This window comes from Centroberyx gerrardi, chromosome 10 (assembly GCF_048128805.1).
Source record: "Centroberyx gerrardi isolate f3 chromosome 10, fCenGer3.hap1.cur.20231027, whole genome shotgun sequence".
Taxonomy (NCBI): Eukaryota; Metazoa; Chordata; class Actinopteri; order Beryciformes; family Berycidae; genus Centroberyx; species Centroberyx gerrardi.
Window position 1 is genome coordinate 4408803 of NC_136006.1, and position 18788 is coordinate 4427590.

Consider the following 18788-nt stretch of genomic DNA (forward strand, 5'->3'; position numbering starts at 1 on the left):
AGAAAATCAACTCGCCAAGTTGACAAGTGAATTTACAACCACAACCCTGCTCTCCACTCTCCTTACAAAAGAAAAAAGATGGCTTGTGTGTGTGCGTGTGCGTGTGCGTGTGTGTGTGTGTGTGTGTGTGTGTGTGTGTGCATGCAGTGTACATGCCTCCAGGATGAGTAATGAGCATGGAGTGACTAGGACATGTGGCTGTGGTTTGGTGGGTTTTTAAAAGACATCACCTGCTACTATCTCAACCCTTCCAGCAGGCTCAAGAATAACTAACGCGACACGTCGATTTTCCACTGGAAAGATAGACGGACGGATGGACACACACACACACACACACACACACACACACACACACACACAAACAACCGACCTAAAACACAGCCAATACAAACCACTAACCACAGGGTTTTAAATCAAACAGGAGCACAGAAACACACCCGCTTTCACACACAGTTCTCAACAGCGCACTGCGTACACTACCAGTCAAAAGTTTTTTTCTTTATTTTTACTACTTTTCACATTTTAGACTAACAGTAAAGACGTCAAAACTATGAAATAACACAAAAGGAATTATGCAGCGACCAAAAAAAGTGTTAAACAAATCAAAACTATCTTATATTTTAGATTCTTTGCCTTGATGGAAAGGCAAAGGCTTTGGAAAGAAATTCATACATAGGATCAACTATTTATATTTGTCTAAGAAACTCATTTCAAGCATTTAAGCAGAAGCCTTTAGATCAAAATGGCTTTAAGAGAATGAAAAACACAGAACATTCAGTCAGGTGGGTGCAGACTTTGGACTGGTAGTGAACAGTATGTGTTGTATTTTCAAATGCAAAGGATGGGCGGATGGAAGGACATGTACAGTATCCAAAAAAGATAAAACATACGCACATATCTGCACACACACACACACACACACACACACACACACACACCTCTCAACGCCATTCTCTGCAAGGTGAGAAATTAACAACAGCTGCCAGTCAATTTGCTGGTAAAATTACAGGTAATGAACCGCGGTTTCAAGTTCAACTCCCTGCCTTCACTCTCTGTAGTCGACACAGGTCGTAACAAGCCAAACGCTCTCCAGCGACGGACACTTTAATGTCCAGTATTTATAGTTTTGCATGTGAACCCTGGCCCAGGTAGTGTACATCCACACACAGCTCCCCGCTTCAAAGCATGCGCGAGGGCAGCGAGTTGCAATAAAAAGGCCATCATTCTTCCCTTCATGGGTTATAATTCAGAGATGCGATGGTATGCGTGAAGCGGCCACATGGCTGCAGAACAGCAAATGTGGGCTGAACGTACAAGAGAAGAGAAAAACTGTCTCAAACCTCAAGCATAACGAACAAAATACGCATCGGAGCCAGAAGTTTAATCTCTTAATTTCTGCAAGTTTGTTTATGCTACCAAAAGTGTACCAGCTGTAAATTTAACTGCAGACGTTTTTTTTTGAAAGTGCGTGCACAGCGCCTACACAGATTTGATTTGTGCCACTTTGTGACAAATCTGAATTATTAAAAGCACTTCAAACCCAGTTATTGCTTGGTTGAATAGAACTTACTGTAGTGAATTGTTTATTGATTTCTGGGTTTATTGCATTCTTTTCTCTTCTGTATTGTTTGGGTTTTTTTGTCTGTTTTGTTCGGCTTTCACTTTAACATTTAAGTTGTCAGTTAAGTGTGTAGTTATGTCTTGTCTTTTGCTTGAAAACTTTATTAAAATGTTCATTACCACAAAAAAATGTGCATGTTTCTCATTTCCAAATCAGCTTTCATCATCAAAAGGCTCTGTGCAAAGCGTTTTAGAAATGAACACGATTTGATCTGCATGCATGTTTCATATTTCAAACAACCATTTATTTCCAAACTATCTCCGGTCATCTGAGCGTTTCGCGGGCCTGAGCGGCGTCCGTCCCCGAGGCTCATGGATTAGCGAGCTTCTCCTGTATCCTCTATTCATTACGGGGTTGATCCCGGGGCGAGGACGGGAGCGCCGGGCGGGGAGAGCGAGCAAGCGGCCGGGGCGAGCGAGCGAGGAGCGCGGCGCTATGCTAAGGCGCGTGGTGGGGTTTAGCGATATATCCTGCCTTAAGTCTCGCCTGCAGCCTCGCCATGTGAAATAACAGTCCAGGAATGCCTCTTCACTGCCCTCCCCCCCCCCCTTCTTCTTCTTCACTCCCTGCTCATCCCTCTCACTGTTCTGCTCCCATCTGTGTTTAGACAGCAGTTGCCGTTGATTCCCCCTCAGCTGAATTAAACCAATTCAACTACTACGGCGTCTGGTTTCCCCAAAACAACGCCAGTTTGCTTCTTCAAGAAAAAAGTGAGTCAACAGATAGAGATAAGGCTAATCTTAAGACCAGGGTGATTTTGGAAACAAAAACCAGATATGAGTTAGACTTCAGGTTGTTGTGTGTTGTAGGTAAGAACTAAATACTGCGTAACACCCTTTTCTATATAAGCACATGTATTTTTGTGGGTTTTAAATCTTGGAGGAGAGAGAATGACTTCTGGCAACAAGCTCTCCCATCTCTGATTACTTCTTCTATCTTCTCTTAAAGTGGTAATCTGTGAGTAACTCTTTCTTTTTTTTTTTTTTTTACAATTTAGCCTCCATCTTTGTCACTCAGCCTCATCACTGTGGTGTTTCTGCACTGCACTTCCCACAGATCACCTGTCAATCAAAGATGGGATTTTCTGTCGCTGCAGTTTGAGTTTCTCTTCTCTTTTGTCTGTTCAGTCATGGTGGCTATCGCTGCTCATGCTAACTACCCAGTTCTTCTTCTTCTGTTGATTCCAAACAAACCGGAAACGTAAAACGCATCACTTCCTGTGCGGCGGAGGATTTTTCCCCAGGAAAGAGCCACCAGACACCAGACAGTGGAGAAGATTCATGAACTGGATATAGGCTGAATCACTTGTTATATCAATCAGTGACTCAAGAGTTGCGAAACAGACATTTATTTCTAGAAAACGTCACAGATTATTATTTTAATCTCTCGGTAGACTCGCAGCCTCTCCCCTGCTGCTCCTCCTGTCTGTGTTTAGACAGCAGGAGTCGTAGATTCTCCCTGCAGGTCGGAGCCACATGGCGGCTCCGAGGCAAACATCCAGGATCGGCTTACACCCTCCTAATCCCGACCTTAACCTGCGGGGCAAAACGCCTCTAAACTGACCTCTGACCGGCTAATGGGAATATTGAGCTGACAGTGGACTCTCGGCTCAGGAATACCTCCCGGTAACGGCTGGCGGGGTTAATCAGCGAGCACCGTGCCGCTTTTTATTACGCTTTTGTTATTGCCCGGCTAAAAATAAAGAGAAAAAAAATCTAAAACGAGGACTGGCTACTCGCCTATGAGAACATAAATAACTACAAATCAAGTAAGAGAAAACAGAAAGAAATGAAGTCAGCAGTAGGAGGCGGGGAAGGCAATCTGTCATGCTTTAATTTGAAACAACTTGGGAGAGTTTTTTTTGGAGCCGGATATGCCAAGAAATCTTAGCATTCCTCTCTGGTGAAGAGAGCGACAGAGAGGAGAGAAATCTCCCATGGGGCTTCAGGACAGAGCGCCGCTGGCTGTCTGAGCAATTTATTTGACCGGGATTAAAGGATGAGTTCATCGATTTTGGACCTATATATAATTTGTCTCTTTATCCCTGTAGTTCTTGGACCCACAGACAATATTGGCTCCGGAGTCAGCTGTTACCTCTCGCTGCGAACATTGAGTCCAAACTGTTTGTCAAAATATCTCCAAAAAATGTGTGTGTCCACAGGGAGTCGAGAGGAAACATGACTCAGCAGTTCCTCCGTTAAAACACTTTCACTTTCTGAAGCCAATATTGTCTGTGGGTCCAAGTACTACAGGTATGGAAGAGACTAATTATACACTACCGGTCAAAAATTTTGGACACACCTGATTGAATGTACTGTATAATTTCATTTTACTTCATAGTTTTGATGTCTTTAATATTATTCTAATAGGGCTGGGCGATATGGTTGAAATCAATATCACGATAATCATAAGGATTTTTCTCGATATCAATATATATCACGATACGGTTCATGTATGCAAAATCACGTTAAATAATCAAATTAATGTTCATCTCATTGAACCAAATGGTAATGTTAGGTGTGATGTCAAACAAAACAGAAATATTCAAATAATATTCCTACCATACCTCATTTTATGAGTTTTTAAGTAAAATTTGCTTGTCATCATCAATTTAGACAGCAGAAATGTGTGTCACGATATTAAAATATCTTCATATCATCACGATATGATTCCACTGAAAGACGATAAACGATAATATTGAATTATCGCCCAGCGCTATTCTAAAATGTGAAAAATAGTAAAAATAAAGAAAAATGCGTGTGTCCAAACAGCTGACTGGTCGTGTATACAGGTCCAAAATTGCCAAACTTATCCTTTAATTTAGTCAAGATCCCTTCCCACAGCATCTTTAAGAAAACATCTAAACAACCTAAAAGAACAGACACAGAGATGAGTAGATGTATGACAGCGAGCCGGAGGTGGCGCTGCAGCAGGGCGGGAGGCCGATCCGTCCGTCAGCTCCGACAGCCGTTCGCAGCACCTGACCGCGGCCGCGGCCCGGAGGCCTGACCGCGACCCCGGCCGGGGTCGAGCCCGGCGCGGAGTGACGCGGTGTCGGAGCGACGCCCGGGGAGCGTGCCGCCGGCAGACGACACCGGAGCCCCCGGGGGCCGGGCTTCAGGCGGCGGCGAGGACAGATCACACGCATGCCGCTCGCCTCGTTTCTGAGGGACGATTTAAAAAGGCTCTTTGAGGTGGTTGAGGAGTGTGTAAGCGTGTGTGTGAGTGCGTGTGTGTGTGTTTGTGTGTGTGTGTGTGTGTGTATATAACAGGCGGCGGCTGTCAGGCACGCAATTAAGGAGAGGCCCCCTGACACACACACTGGCATACGCTCGCATCGCATCACACAAGCACAGGCGTGTTGTGACACTTGCAGACAGGCGGCCGCACTCATTCAGGCCTCCCAGCGGTCTTCATCAATCTGTTCTCCTTTTCAACAACAGCCCAGACACTTACAGGCTTTACACACACACACACACACACACACACACACACACACACACAGAGGACAGAACTTAAAGGGGACCACCACTTGATTTAAGAATTCATATGCTATTTCCAAGGCCTGAGACCGTCCATTTGGGAACATCAACTCTGCCAAATCCAGGAACCAAAGACCTACAGTCCTGTTTGCAGGGGACTGGTATTACATTAGGGACCACATGTATTTAATGAATTATCCTTCAACCTCTGCATTTTGTGAAACAATTTTGCACGGGAAAACGAAATTCACTGAAATCACAGTGCCCTGGATACAGTTATACAAGGTGAAGATTAGCCTTGGGCCGATATTGGATAATACTGAATATTGCGATATTTCACGATATCGAATAAATAAATAATAATATTTATTATATTTATAGCCTAGAAATGTGATCTAATTTAGAATAAATCAAATTAAAATAAATGAATAAATACATAAATAGCCGACCCCCCTGTGATAATATTGTATATCGCGATATTTTGGCGGGACAGTATCGCAATATTAAATTTAGCGGAAAATTTTACAATTCAGAACTTTTACAAAACGTTTGTGTGCATTCAAACGCATTCAAAACCTTCCTGCAGGTTCCATCTGTCATGACAGGAGGAAGAGAGAAATCTCGTGTCTAGAAGAACAAGAAAAAGAAATCACACGGCGGGGCCTCCTTGTGGTTCAGCGGTCTACAGCGCGTACCATGTAAACGCAACGTCTTGGGTTTGAATCTGGCCCAGGACGTTTGTCGCTTGTAACCCCCCCCCGCCCCCCCTCTCTCCATATCGTTCCTGTCTCTCTCTACTTTAAAGAGTAGCTAAACCCCAAATCCAAATCTGTGGTGAAGCCTGACACCTAATGGTGAAAAGTAGGGTACTGCGCTGGCCATCTGCTATTGGCTGGTCTTTGTGCCAGGTGATGTCACTACCTGTTGTACTCTATAGAGGGTGACATCACCTGGCACCTCCAGACTTTACACCTCAAGGACAAGACAAGTTTGAGTCCTCAGTCCTGTTCGCACAGATCGTCAGTGATTTTAATCCTGTGTGAATCTGCCGTGTCTGTAATTTGTAAAGTAGAAATTCTGTAATTTGTAAAGTAGAAATTCTGTAATTTGTAAAGTAGAAATTCTGTAATTTGTAAAGTAGAAATTCCAGTGCAAATTACCTACTATATGTTGCTGAAGACAGAAGTCTCCTGATGGTACTAACGCCATGCAAATTAAAGTCTTTGTAATTTCAGGCGTATTTTGTTTTTGCCGTGGAATTTCATTTTTTGGGCATTTTTTTTTACCTTTTTATGTGACAGTTTAAAGAGTAACTAAACCCCAAACCTAAATCTGTGGTGAAGCCTGAGACCTAATGGTGAAAAGTAGGGTACTGAACTGGCCTTCTGTTATTGGATGGTCTTTGTGCCAGGTGATGTCGCACAGGATCAAACTCAGGACTCAAACTCGTCTTGTCCTCGAGGTTAAAGTCTGGAGCTGCTCTACAGACAACGAACAGGAGACAGATTTTGTGGCCCCTGAATGTAATTGACTTTTTATACCAAAATTAGGTTTCTTCTCCTCGACAGACGACTTTGTAGACCCACAGAATTATTTTCGCTTTTATACCAAAATTAGCTTCATCCCATGGCAGTGTTGTCAGTACTGAGACAGAAGAAGAAGACAAACAATCCCCCTGCTTTCCCTCTCAATCACTTTAACTATCTTTCCAAAGTCATTCTCTATATATCAGCTCAACAACTTAAACCTGACGCCCCTGGTTTTGGGCTTCAAGTTCACAAATATAAACCAGCATCGTCCTAGACCATGAGAATAACATGCACTCTTAAATCGAGTGAAGTCCATTACCAGGGTGTCTGCAGGTTTCAGAAAGACAAATTTAAGACTTCTTAAAATGCGACCTGGAATTGAATTTAAGACCAATGTAGAAATCATAATAAGAAACCAGGCTGTTTCTGATTGAACAGAGATAATGACAGTTCTGAAACTATAAATGAGCAGAATAAGAAAAAGGTCAGCGGGAAATTAAATGTTAAGACACATGAAGTCCAACTGTGGTTAGAAAAGAAGACAGGAGGCGGATTGTCCTACCAACCCTGTTCTGTTCTAATCTATAAGTGGACATGCAACGCAGGGAAACCTGTCACTACATGGTGCAAAAAATAAGTGACACAAAATTAAGACATTTTAATATTTTTTAAAGGCCTTAAATCTCGATAAGTCTTTTCCGGGCTTTTCCAGGCAGGATACGCTGTTTTAACTGCATTTCCAAACGTCCCTCAGACACACAGTGACTGCAATGATGGCTATACACACACACACACACACACACATTCTTACACTCACACACACACACACAGAATAGAATTAAACTGTGTCCAAAAAAATGCCTGCAGTGGCCAAAACAAACACATACACACACACAGAGGATTTAAAAGTGGCTCTTTGAGAACACACACATACACACAGAGATCAAACTGAGCGTGCCAGGCATACCAAGGGGAGCCTCAACAAGCCAAGGCGGGGGTGCGGGGGGTGGGGGGGGTCGGGGTAGGAGGGGGGGGGGGCAGTGGGGTTGTTGGGGCTGGTATGATATGGGGATGGACACACAGACACCTCTTTGAAAGTGATACATCACCCTGGCTGGCAGCAAGCGCCACTCCAGATCCCCTTAGACAGGCAGAGAGGATGCCAGGCTGGCTGGGATTTAGGCTGTAATGAGCCTGGAAGGACACACACACACGCACACACATGCACGTACGCACACACACACACACACACACACACACACACACACACACACACACACAGAGACGGAGTGCCTGGGTTCGCTCAGCCACACGGCCAACTGCAAGGATAACATGGATGCGCGCACGAGAGATGATCTACAAAGTAGAACTGATGGACGGGTATGCATTCCCGGGCATCACACATGTAGAAACACACACACACACACACACACACACACACACAAGTACACACACACGTACACACACACCAACTGCAAGAGTACCAAGGATTGTATTGAGCGTTGCAGGGACGATACATACTGATCTATATAAGATAAAGCAATGCCAACTGACACATAGACATATTAGGAGGTGCACACACACACACACACACACACACACACACACACACATTTGTAGTACTATACTTGTGAGGACAGTCTACTGACCCTAACCTCACCCTATTTTTTTTTTTTAACGCTCAACTTTTAGATCTAAACTCTGCCACATTTTCAAAGTGAGGAGGACCAACATAAAGTCTCGTGTCTGGAGGATTTTCTTCATATTTTTTTCATCACCAGTGAACCAAGAACACACACCTACACACACACACACACATCATCAACATCTGTCAGAATCCCTACACTTTTTCCATAACATCAGTTTTATTTGCACCTTAATTTCCAGACCAATTCAAACACGTTTCAAGATCTGGAAACCATCATACTCGTGTTCCGTACTTTACCGGGCCCTGCGCAGAAACCCTCGGTCGGCGTTTGAGGAAGAAAGGATATGATTGGGCGGCAGGAAGTTCCAGCTGAGGACCTGATTGGCCAGAGCCAGGTAGCGCTGAAAGACGGAGGACATCTGGGCGTTGAGGTTCTCCCGCCGGCTGAACTCCTGCAGCACCTCCATGGTCAACACGAAGATCTGACGCAGGTCCTCCTCCTGAGGGAGAGGGACGGAGGGATGGATGGAGGGATGGAGAAATGAAAAAGAGAGAGAGATCAACGGTGAGTCCCAGACACTTTGAATCCCAGACTGTCTGGGGAAATCTGGGCAGGGAGAGAGATTAATCATTTAGTCTATAAATATCAAACTTACCAGAGCCCAAAGTTATGTCTTAATATTAGTTACTTAGTCTGATGAGCAGCCAGAAAAAGTATTTATTTTAGAACATGAAACAGAGAAAAGCAGCAAATCTTAGCATTGGTGAAGCTGTAAGCAGCAAATGTTTGGTATTTTTACTTAGATTTATAATTGACTAAAACAATTAATCAATTATCAAAAATATAATAGATTAATTTTCTGTTGATTGACAAATCGATTAATCAGCTAATCATTTCAGCAGTGCTCTACTCTCCCTTAACAGCTGCTGCCGAGGTTCCATTGGGCACCAAATTTTACACAAACTTTTAAAATGTTGCAAAAATGTGAATTAAGTGTATTTACATCAGCCAAAGTGTTCTCTATCTGGCTGGTAAGTAATGACTGAAGTCCAAACAACTGTAAAAGAAACATCCATGCACACACTCATGCTGCAGACAAGCACTAAGACAAGACACTGACTATTTTACTGTAAACTCTACAGCAGCTGGTGAAGTTTGGGATTTATGTTCACTAAGAACTGGACACCTGAATGATGTTTGGTTAGCTACCTAAGCGGCTGGTAAAGTGGACTAATTTACCAGCCGCAGACAAAGACTTTAGCGGTATTTGGCTGATGGCTAGAGGTAATTCTCCTCCCTGACAGCATGCAAGAAAGGAAGGAAAGAAGAAGAAGAAGAAGAAGAAGGAAGCGAGGCAGGAACCGAACCTGAAACAGACGCTTGCAGCTGCCGTGAAACTCCATGCTGAGGCCGATGCTGCTGGTCTTACTGGAGCTGGAGAACTCACTGAGCAGAGCAGTCAGGATGGAGCAGGCCAGGGTTTGCTGTGGGGAGGGGTGGGAGGTGGGGGGGGGAGGGTAACACACACACACACAGGTCAAAGGTTATACTAAGAGTTACACTGAGGTCACACTCGAGTCAAGAAACAAGGAGGGAGCCTGCATGTGCTGCAGGTGGAAGACCAGAAATTTATACACGAAAGCACAAATGAGCTTTGATCCAAACTGAGACATCCACCATTTAAAAAAAATAAAACTTTTACAACCTACCCTTACAAAATGATCGCTGGCATGAAAGTAAAACACATCACGCATCTATTATTAAAAGGTATGAATTATCTTAAGACCTTTAAAACCTAGTTAAATCATCTGTGTTTATGGAGTATTAACTGATGAATGTCAGGAAGAAAACATTTTTCGATTACTCATTTAGTCTATAAATATCAAACTTACCAGAGCCCGAAGTTATGTCTTAAAATTAGTTACTTAGTCTGATGAGCAGCCAAAAAAAGTATTTATTTTAGAATATGAAACAGAGAAAAGCAGCAAATCTTAGCATTTGCAAAAATTGGATGTGTAGCATTTTGGAATAACACTCTTCATATAGTTTTGGATTCTTTCTCACCTATTAACACATTTACATTTACACTTACACATCTAAAAAGACCCAACTGAAATGGCTAAAGAGCAGAGGCGGAGGTGAAGGTGAGTCCAGGACAGGGAGAGGGAACCACGAGCCACGGAGAGCCGAGAGTCTGCAGGTTTTTATTCCCACCAAAACACCGCGGCAGCTGATTTCACCGATCGGTTCCTCCTTCTCTGGCTGAAGGTGAACTAATCGGTGAAATCAGCTGCTGCGGTGTTTTGGTGGGAATAAAAACTATTCAGACGCTCGGCACCTCCGTGGCTCACGGTCGCCTCTCTCTGGCTCAGGATGTGAGAGAGGGGAAACATCTTGAGGAGCTGGTGCCACCTAGTGGGTTAAGAAGAGACGCCCGTTTCTTTTTTAAGTCTTTCAAAGTCATGCTGAGATTTGTTTTTACAAAGGGGAGATAGAGTCGTTTACTATCCACCAGTGTGCTCAGTGTGTCTTAACTAATTACATAATGATCAACAAATTCATACACTGTATATCTTACAGTACTGTATATTCAATCTTAATTTTGTCACATGGCATCTTCGTTTTTTTCCCAATATCTGTCTTCAGGGTTTTATTTAAAGACACAACGTTCCGGTCGAGTAACATTTGTCAGGTACAGAACTGTGCAAAAGTCTTAGATTTTTTATATTCATTTTGTCTTAGATGTTTATTTATTTGTCTTCTGCATTAGTCTGTCAGTAGACTTCTTTATAGTATTTTTTTTTATATTTAGAAACTTTTTATTTCATTATTTTTGAAAGCATCTTCACTTCAGCTACGGAATTTTTTTTACATGTACCTAAGACTTTTGCACAGTACTGTATCTGAATAAACATTTCAATGGGGCCGGTATTCATAGTATTCCCATGATGTCACATGCATTTCCTACCAATATGGCGCTTTACAATACACACAGCTCATTGGCTGTGTTTGTCATTTGATTGTAATCACCTGTTAATTTATTACAATCACCTGTTACTTTCCTACCAAGATGGCCGTGTGGTGATGTGACAGAATACTATGAATATATAGAGGAACAGGAAATAAAACGGTCCAATCAGAGGGCCAAGGTAATCATGTTCCCATCCCAATTATCTTTCCCCTCCGACACACCTGCACATACATACGGTTGTGCAAAGATTATCTTTTTAGAAATTCTTCTGTTTTTTCCCCATAACATCCTCTATGTTAAAACCATAAGGGTTACTCAAAGAGTTCTTAGCATCCATCAAGCTTACAGAAATCCTGCTGGTCATTGCCAAAAAATGTATTGCAACGAAATGGAAGTCAGATCTCCCATTGCCAGTTGGATTGTGGCTCTCAGAAGTGAACAGCTGCATACCTCTGGAAAAGATAACCTATTCTCTAAGGAATAAGATACATCTTTTCTATAAAATATGGCAACCTTTTATCGACTACATGGAGAATCTCCCATCTCACATGATTGAATGATCATCTGCATGGTCTCTCTGTTCTCACCACACTAGTGTTGTAAAAGAACATTCTACTGTGGTTAAGGCTAACCTATCTCTTTTATCTGTTATCTCTCATTTGTCTGTTAAATTATTTTTGATACATCTGTAATGTACTGTGAACGTTTTTGTATTGTCATTGTGTGCCTGTATGTTTTGTATACTTTTTGAAAAACCAAAAATAAAATATTCTAAAAAAAAAAAAAAGAGTTCTTAGCAATGAAATCCAAAACTATACATCGTTCAAAATGCAATTTGACAAATCTGACTCACTGGTAGGGCTGAACGATTTTGAAAAAATATCTAATTGCGATTATTTTGACTGATATTGCAATTGCGATATGATTCGCGATATTAGAGGGAATGATAATTTTTACATCATTATTTTCAATTTCATTGAAAAACGTATTAAAATGATTATGGTGTGATTTTTGCAGGGATCTGTACCAAACAAAGATGTTTTCTGAAGTCTGTAGAATATGATGTGTAGGCAGGACATCTCTGCAGCACGACAATATTTCATTTAAAATGGTATTTTGACACACATTTCGCCTTTAACAAATATTGCAGTAGGCCATATTGCGATTTCGATAAAATTTCGATTAATTGTTCAGCCCTACTCACTGGACAAACATATTTCAGCGAGGTGTAAACATATTTCAGCTAACAGGCCTTCTCCAGAACACATCTTCCTCTCTTCCAACCGCAGGAACAAGCCTGCAGCTCCTCTCCCAGCAGCCTTTGTGCCTTTCTGTTTCCAGACTGTGCTCTCTGTCATCGCAGCCCTTGTCCCATGCCAGAGTGTGTAAACCGGGGCGCAGATCTGATCCGATGAGCCACAAATACGATCAAAGCGCTGACACGATTCAGCTAACAAGCCTTCATCTCACGCTCCAAATGTGACTAAAATAAACTCTGTGATAGCAACGTATCGTTTTTGAGCATCGTTTAAAAATCTCTTACCCCAATAAATAACTTTCATTCATCCGTTACTCTATTTTGGGTAACTTCTGTGGATCTTTCACGGCTCTGTGACTTATTTTCAGCCTGTTTATGATTCCTGTGGCTCCTAGCACCGACCCAGATAAAGATAAGAACTGAACAGACTTGGGACAGTCTTTGTTTTGGAAGTAAGACACGATTTACTGTAACAGGCACGAAAGAGAGAGGTCAATAAAGTTGTCATGCCTCATCATCCTGCCTCAGTGGACCTGAGAGAAGCCTCGCCCCCCTGGACTACACAGCTAGTCTACACTGAGGCGTTTTACATTACATTCGTCTTTTAGGCATTTAGCTGACACACTTATCCAGAGGGATTTACACTGAATGCAACAGTAAAATAAGGTTAAATTCCTCGATCACCAAAATTACAAGCAAACAACAGTAAGGAGTGCAATGATCAAAGGGAAAATAAATGAAATAAGAGCTAAGGAGAGAGGTGGCAAGGTTTTTGAGAGCAATTAGAAGGAATAAAAGAGAGAGGATATTATTCACTTCTACAACAAAACATGGAGATTCATTCAGTTATTTTGACTGGAGTGGGAAGGTCGTTCCCAATGGCAAACAAATGTTTTGACTGATGTAGCTGTGGAGAGAAGTTAGTTTGAGGAGATGAGGAGAGGAGAGGAGAGAGGGGGAGGAGAGGAGAGAGGAGGAGGAGAGGAGAGGACAGAGAGGGAAAGAGAGGAGAGGAGAGGAGAGGAGAGAGAGGGAAGGAGAGGAGAGGAGAGGAGAGGAGAGGACAGAGAGGGAAAGAGAGGAGAGGAGAGGAGAGGAGAGAGAGGGAAGGAGAGGAGAGGAGAGGAGAGGAGAGAGAGGGAAGGAGAGGAGAGGAGAGAGGGGGAGGAGAGGAGAGGACAAAGAGGGAAAGAGAGGAGAGGAGAGGAGAGAGGGGGAAGAGAGGGAGGAGAGGAGAGGAGAGGAGAGAGGGGGAGGAGAGGAAAGAGGAGGAGGAGAGGAGAGGAGAGAGAGGGAAGGAGAGGAGAGGAGAGGAGAGGAGAGGAGAGGAGAGAGGGGGAAGAGAGGGAGGAGAGGAGAGGAGAGGAGAGAGGGGGAGGAGAGATTGAAGGGTTTCATTCAAAACGCTATACATCCATTTTGGAAATATGTAGCTGCCTGAAAGTCACCAGTCAATATTTCACGAACATCCTCAATCACACTAGGCTTGGGCGATATCAGGAATTGTCACGATAAAATAAAAATATCACGATATACAATATTACCCTGGAGGGAGGGTCGTTTTTTTTCTTCCCCTTTTTCCAGGTTTTCTTTCCTTTTTTTTTTCTTCTTCTAAATTACATCACATTTCTAGGCTATGAATAATAATAATTATTATGATTGTTGTTGCATGATTATTATTATTAATAGCAGAGAAATTTTATCTTATAATTCAAGCAAAAACAATGGCCACTCGGTGAAAAGGGGCTGATTGTGGAAAAGGGAACCCACTTGAAATAAAATGACAAATTTTTCACTACAACTAAGATTATTTTAGTTTTTCACTGTCCTACCACTAGTAGATTACAGGTTTATAAGTTTAAAGTTTGCACAATTGTGATCTAAGCCAGTGGTTCTCAACGTGGGGTCCGGGGACCACCAGGGGTCCTTGAGGGGGTTCCAGGGGGTCCCCAGAAAGTTGAATGAATTGTAAAACTTCAGCAAAATTTAATTTACAAGAAGTTAACTCAATTAGAGAATGTAGAAGAATGATTAGTTTCACTGTTATCCCTCAATACAGATGGGAATTCTGGACAAAATCATATCTAACAATAAAAATATTCTCAGATTTGGGTCTGAGAGACAAAATTTCATCAAATGGGGGTCTGTGGCTCTAATGTGGACTAAATTAGGGTCCTTGATATGAAAAAGGTTGAGAATCACTGATCTAAGCAACACATGGTGCCCTGGCTGGGTGTGTGTGTGTGTGTGTGTGTGTGTGTGTGTGTGTGTGTGTCGGGGGATATTCGATACCGCAGAAAATATTGCGATATTCGATATTATCAAATATCGGCCCAAGCCTAAATCACACACCTGTTTAATAAGCAAAGGTGTTAAGACGACTCATAACTTTAACAGCGACCCATAATGTGCTCCCCCCCCCCCCCCCCCCCCCCCCAATGTTGGCCATCTTGTTTTAGAATGAAACTCTTCAACTCCTTTTTCAAAGCCACTCTGTTCACCGCTCCGTCTGGTTTCTCACCACTGTGGGGTTTCCGCTGCTGATGAGCTGTCCGACCTCGAGGAAGATTCCTTTACAGTTGATGGATTTGTCCAGCGAGCCTCTCTTCACGATGACGGCCACGGCCAGCAGCATCTGCTCCCGGACGTACTTCTGCAGGCTGGAGGAGACGGGGAGGTGTTAACACAAGGGCAGCGGGTTTGAGCTTAAGTGTCTTTCTAAAGGAAAGAACATCAGCCGTGTCAGGGAGGGAGAAGAACAGAAAAACAAAGTGAAGGAACAAGTTGAATCACACCCTCAGTTTGTTTTCTTTGGTCTGAACCACAGTGGAAAAGTTTCCTTTGTTGCATTTTTGTATTTAGTTTGTTTAGGTTCACACTGACCAATTACAAGTGAACCAGAGCTTGTAAACAAAAGTCACATGACTCACAAGCAGCTCCTTTATTGGACAGAGATTTGGTGACCTGTCATCCTGCAGCTGTAGTTCCTGAAACTTTAGCTAAGCATGATGGACTTGTCTGTCTCTTCTTCTGTGGTGTTCATACCAGTTAAGAACACATGAAGAAATGGCTGAATATGAGCCAGACATTTTGTTCTGCTAGGCTCTCCAAGTATGAGGAACTGCTTGCCATCAGATGTTAATTTACCCATAATCCCTTGCATTTTGTGGTGGTTTCCTGTAGTTGGTTGGAAAAACGAACCGCACCACAGTTCTCTTGTTAGAGGACTGAGACTCTTGCTGCCGTTATTCAAAGTAGTTATTCAATAGTTCAAACGTCATCGTTCTCACCTGGACAAACCAACTGAACTACAGGAGGAAACTCTGCAGAGTTGGAATAAACCGCTCTGAACATGCTGGCTGTGAACGCACACTGATTTACATTATAGGCTAATTCTTGTATTTAGCTCATCAAAAGGACCGTAATATATCTGCGAGGGTCTAATAGGGTCGTTGATTAACACCAACAACTCAACGATTACTTTGCCATTTGCTGAGATTTCTGGCTTTCAAAACTCACTTTCTGGCCCAAACTCTGTTTTGGAACAAAAACAAGGACGGTGCTACAAGACATTTCAGCTACGAAGGCTAAAAAGCCTCTTTCTCAAGCCAAAAAAGCAATTGAGAAAGCAGTGTTTTTCCTCCAGTATTCAGCATCTTGTTGCAGAACACTCTGCTAGAGACTGTTGTAGGAGGAGATGTTGTGATTCCTACTAGTCGCCAACAGATAAAAGGTCAGACAAGCCCTCTCTCCTCTCTCCCTCTTCCCTTCTTACTTGGGTCTCTGTAAGACGTAGGTGAGCAGGAATGTTCGGAGAGACTCGATGCTGGTCTTCTCCAGCAGGATCCACTCCCGCACCACGGCCTCCATGATGGCTGTGGCCGCCTGGAACAGCACATAGTCCACTTTACTGGTCTCTGGAGAGGAGGGGAGAGAGGGGGAGGGGGGAAGAGAGAGGAGAGAGGGAGGGAGGGAGGAGAGGAGGGAGGGGGGAGAGGAGAGAGGGGGAGGGAAGGGAGGAGAGGAGAGGAGGGAGGAGAGGAGGGAAGGAGGAGAGAGGGGGAGGAGAGGAGAGGGGAGAGGGGGAGGGGGGAAGAGAGAGGAGAGGAGAGGAGAGGGGAGAGGAGAGAGGGGGAGGGGAAGGGAGAGGAGAGGAGAGAGGGAGGGAGGAGAGGAGAGAGGGGGGAGAGGAGAGCAGGAGGGAGGGAGGAAGAGAGAGGAGAGGAGGGAGAGGGGAGAGGAGAGAGGGAGGAGAGGAGAGGAGAGGAGGGAGGAGAGGACAGAGAGGGAAGGAGGAAAGGAGAGGAGAGAAGAAAGGAGAGGAGGGAAGGAGGAGAGAGGGAGGAGAGGAGGGAGGAGAGGAGAGAGGGAGGGAGGGAGGGAGGAGAGGAGAGGAGAGAGGGGGAGGGGAAGGGAGAGGAGAGGAGAGGATAGAGATGGAAGGAGGAGAGGAGAGAAGAAAGGAGAGGAGGGAAGGAGGAGAGAGAGGGAGGGAGGGAGGGAAGGAGGAGAGGAGAGGAGGACAGAGAGGGAAGGAGGCAGGAGGGAGGAGAGGAAGTAAGGGACAGAGAGAGGGAGTGAGATGAGGAGTAAAATGGGAAAAGGAGAGAGTAAAATGATGGGAGAAAGGGGAGAGGAGGGAAGGAAGGAAGGACAGAAAGGAGAAAGCGGAAGGAAGATGAGGAGGGGAGGAAAGGAGGCGGATTGAAAGGGGGAGGGGTAAAGATAAGGGGGGAAAAGGGGGAGGAGGAGGGAACAAAATGGGGGAGAAAGGGAACAGAGTTGGGCGAGGAGAAGAGGTGCGGAGAAAATGGGGGGAGGTGGGAAAATGATACAAGGCAAGGAGTTAGGAGAGGAGGCGAGATAAGGGAGAAAGCAGAGGATGTGACGAGGTGAGAAGAGGAGGAGAAAGAAAGGTAGGGGAGAGAAGAGTGAGTTTAATTTCCTTTTAATAAAGGTTTTAATTAAGAAGTTGTATGTGAGCAGTTGAGTTGGAGTTGGAACTTGATGGGGAAGTGGAACCTCTCGGATCAGAAGCTGTTACCTAAGATGTGCTTGCAGATGGCGAAGGGGGATTTGGACTTCCTGAAGGAGAGGAATATGTGCTCAGCATGCTGCCTCTGTTCTGTGCTGACCATGGACGGCGGTGCCTGGAAACACACACACACACACACACACACACACACACACACACACAGTTGTCATTTATAGACAAGGCTTCATTTTAAAACTATGTACTAAGTTATGTGCTATGTTCAAAACTATACCTCCTTTCTTGAGAAAACAGGGTTCCCACACTTGGACATCAAATTCAGTACTTTTCAATGACTTTCTAGGTGTCAAAATCATCATAGAAGTCTGATTTTTTTTTACTCCTGATCTTGTCGAGTTAAGAAATCCTGGTGAAATCCTTCATTTTCAAACTGCTGCTGTATCGACACCAACCTCCATCACAGGGTTTTCCTCAGGATGTGAAGTACAATATTTATAATTTATACGTTTTTTTTTAAAATCTTTTATATCTTTTTGCACTGCCTTTTTAAAATGTGATTTTAATCCACTTTCACTTTTAATATCTTTTATTACCTATGTTTTTATTTTTATTTTATTTATGTAAAGCACTTTGAATTGCCGATGTGTATGAAATGTGATATATAAATAAACTTGCCTTGCTGATCCAGAGAGCTGAGGCATATGAATTCGGGTGCTATATTTGAATAAAAATAAAGTTCTTATCAAGCCATCCAATCATTTTCAAAAACATTTACGACCTTATTTTCCTCAAATCCACAAACTTTCAAGGATTTTCAAGGTCTGGGTGCTGTATGCTATATTTATTAAGTACTTTCATTTTACATATAATGTACATTTTAGAACTCATTTAGTCGTTATATATATATATACTGTGTGGGTTCTACACTTCGTTTTGCGTCCATTCATTTTCAAAAACTTTCAGGACCTTATTTTATTTTTCTCAAATCCACAGACAAATAGACTCAAGGAATTTCAAGGCCCATGAACCCTGAGAAAAGTAAGATGGCAGGCAGGTTCATCCCAACACACACGAATACACAGAAAATAATGCTAAACATTGCCACGCTATCAAAGAAAAACATAAAGACTACGTACGGTAATCATTCACAGCATTAGGGCTGCAACTAACGATTATTTTCATTGTCGATTATTTTCTCGATTAATCGATTAGTTGTTTGGTCTATAAAATGTCAGAAAATGGTGAAAAATGTCGATCAGTGTTTCCCAAAGCCCAAGATGACGTC

The 18788-nt window shown here is 43.2% G+C and overlaps 1 protein-coding gene across 1 annotated transcript in view; it reads right to left on the bottom strand.

The window, feature by feature from the left end:
* Nucleotides 1-17961, bottom strand: part of xpo4 (exportin 4) — a 71068-nt gene extending 53107 nt beyond the window's left edge. The window contains exons 1-6 of the mRNA XM_078286187.1: nucleotides 17956-17961; nucleotides 17555-17660; nucleotides 16286-16427; nucleotides 15032-15170; nucleotides 9649-9765; nucleotides 8627-8780 (exon numbers count right to left, since the gene is read on the bottom strand). Of these exons, the coding sequence (XP_078142313.1) occupies nucleotides 8627-8780; nucleotides 9649-9765; nucleotides 15032-15170; nucleotides 16286-16427; nucleotides 17555-17660; nucleotides 17956-17961 (664 nt within the window). The remainder of the gene's footprint in view (nucleotides 1-8626; nucleotides 8781-9648; nucleotides 9766-15031; nucleotides 15171-16285; nucleotides 16428-17554; nucleotides 17661-17955) is intronic.
* Between the last annotated feature and the right edge of the window lie 827 nt (nucleotides 17962-18788).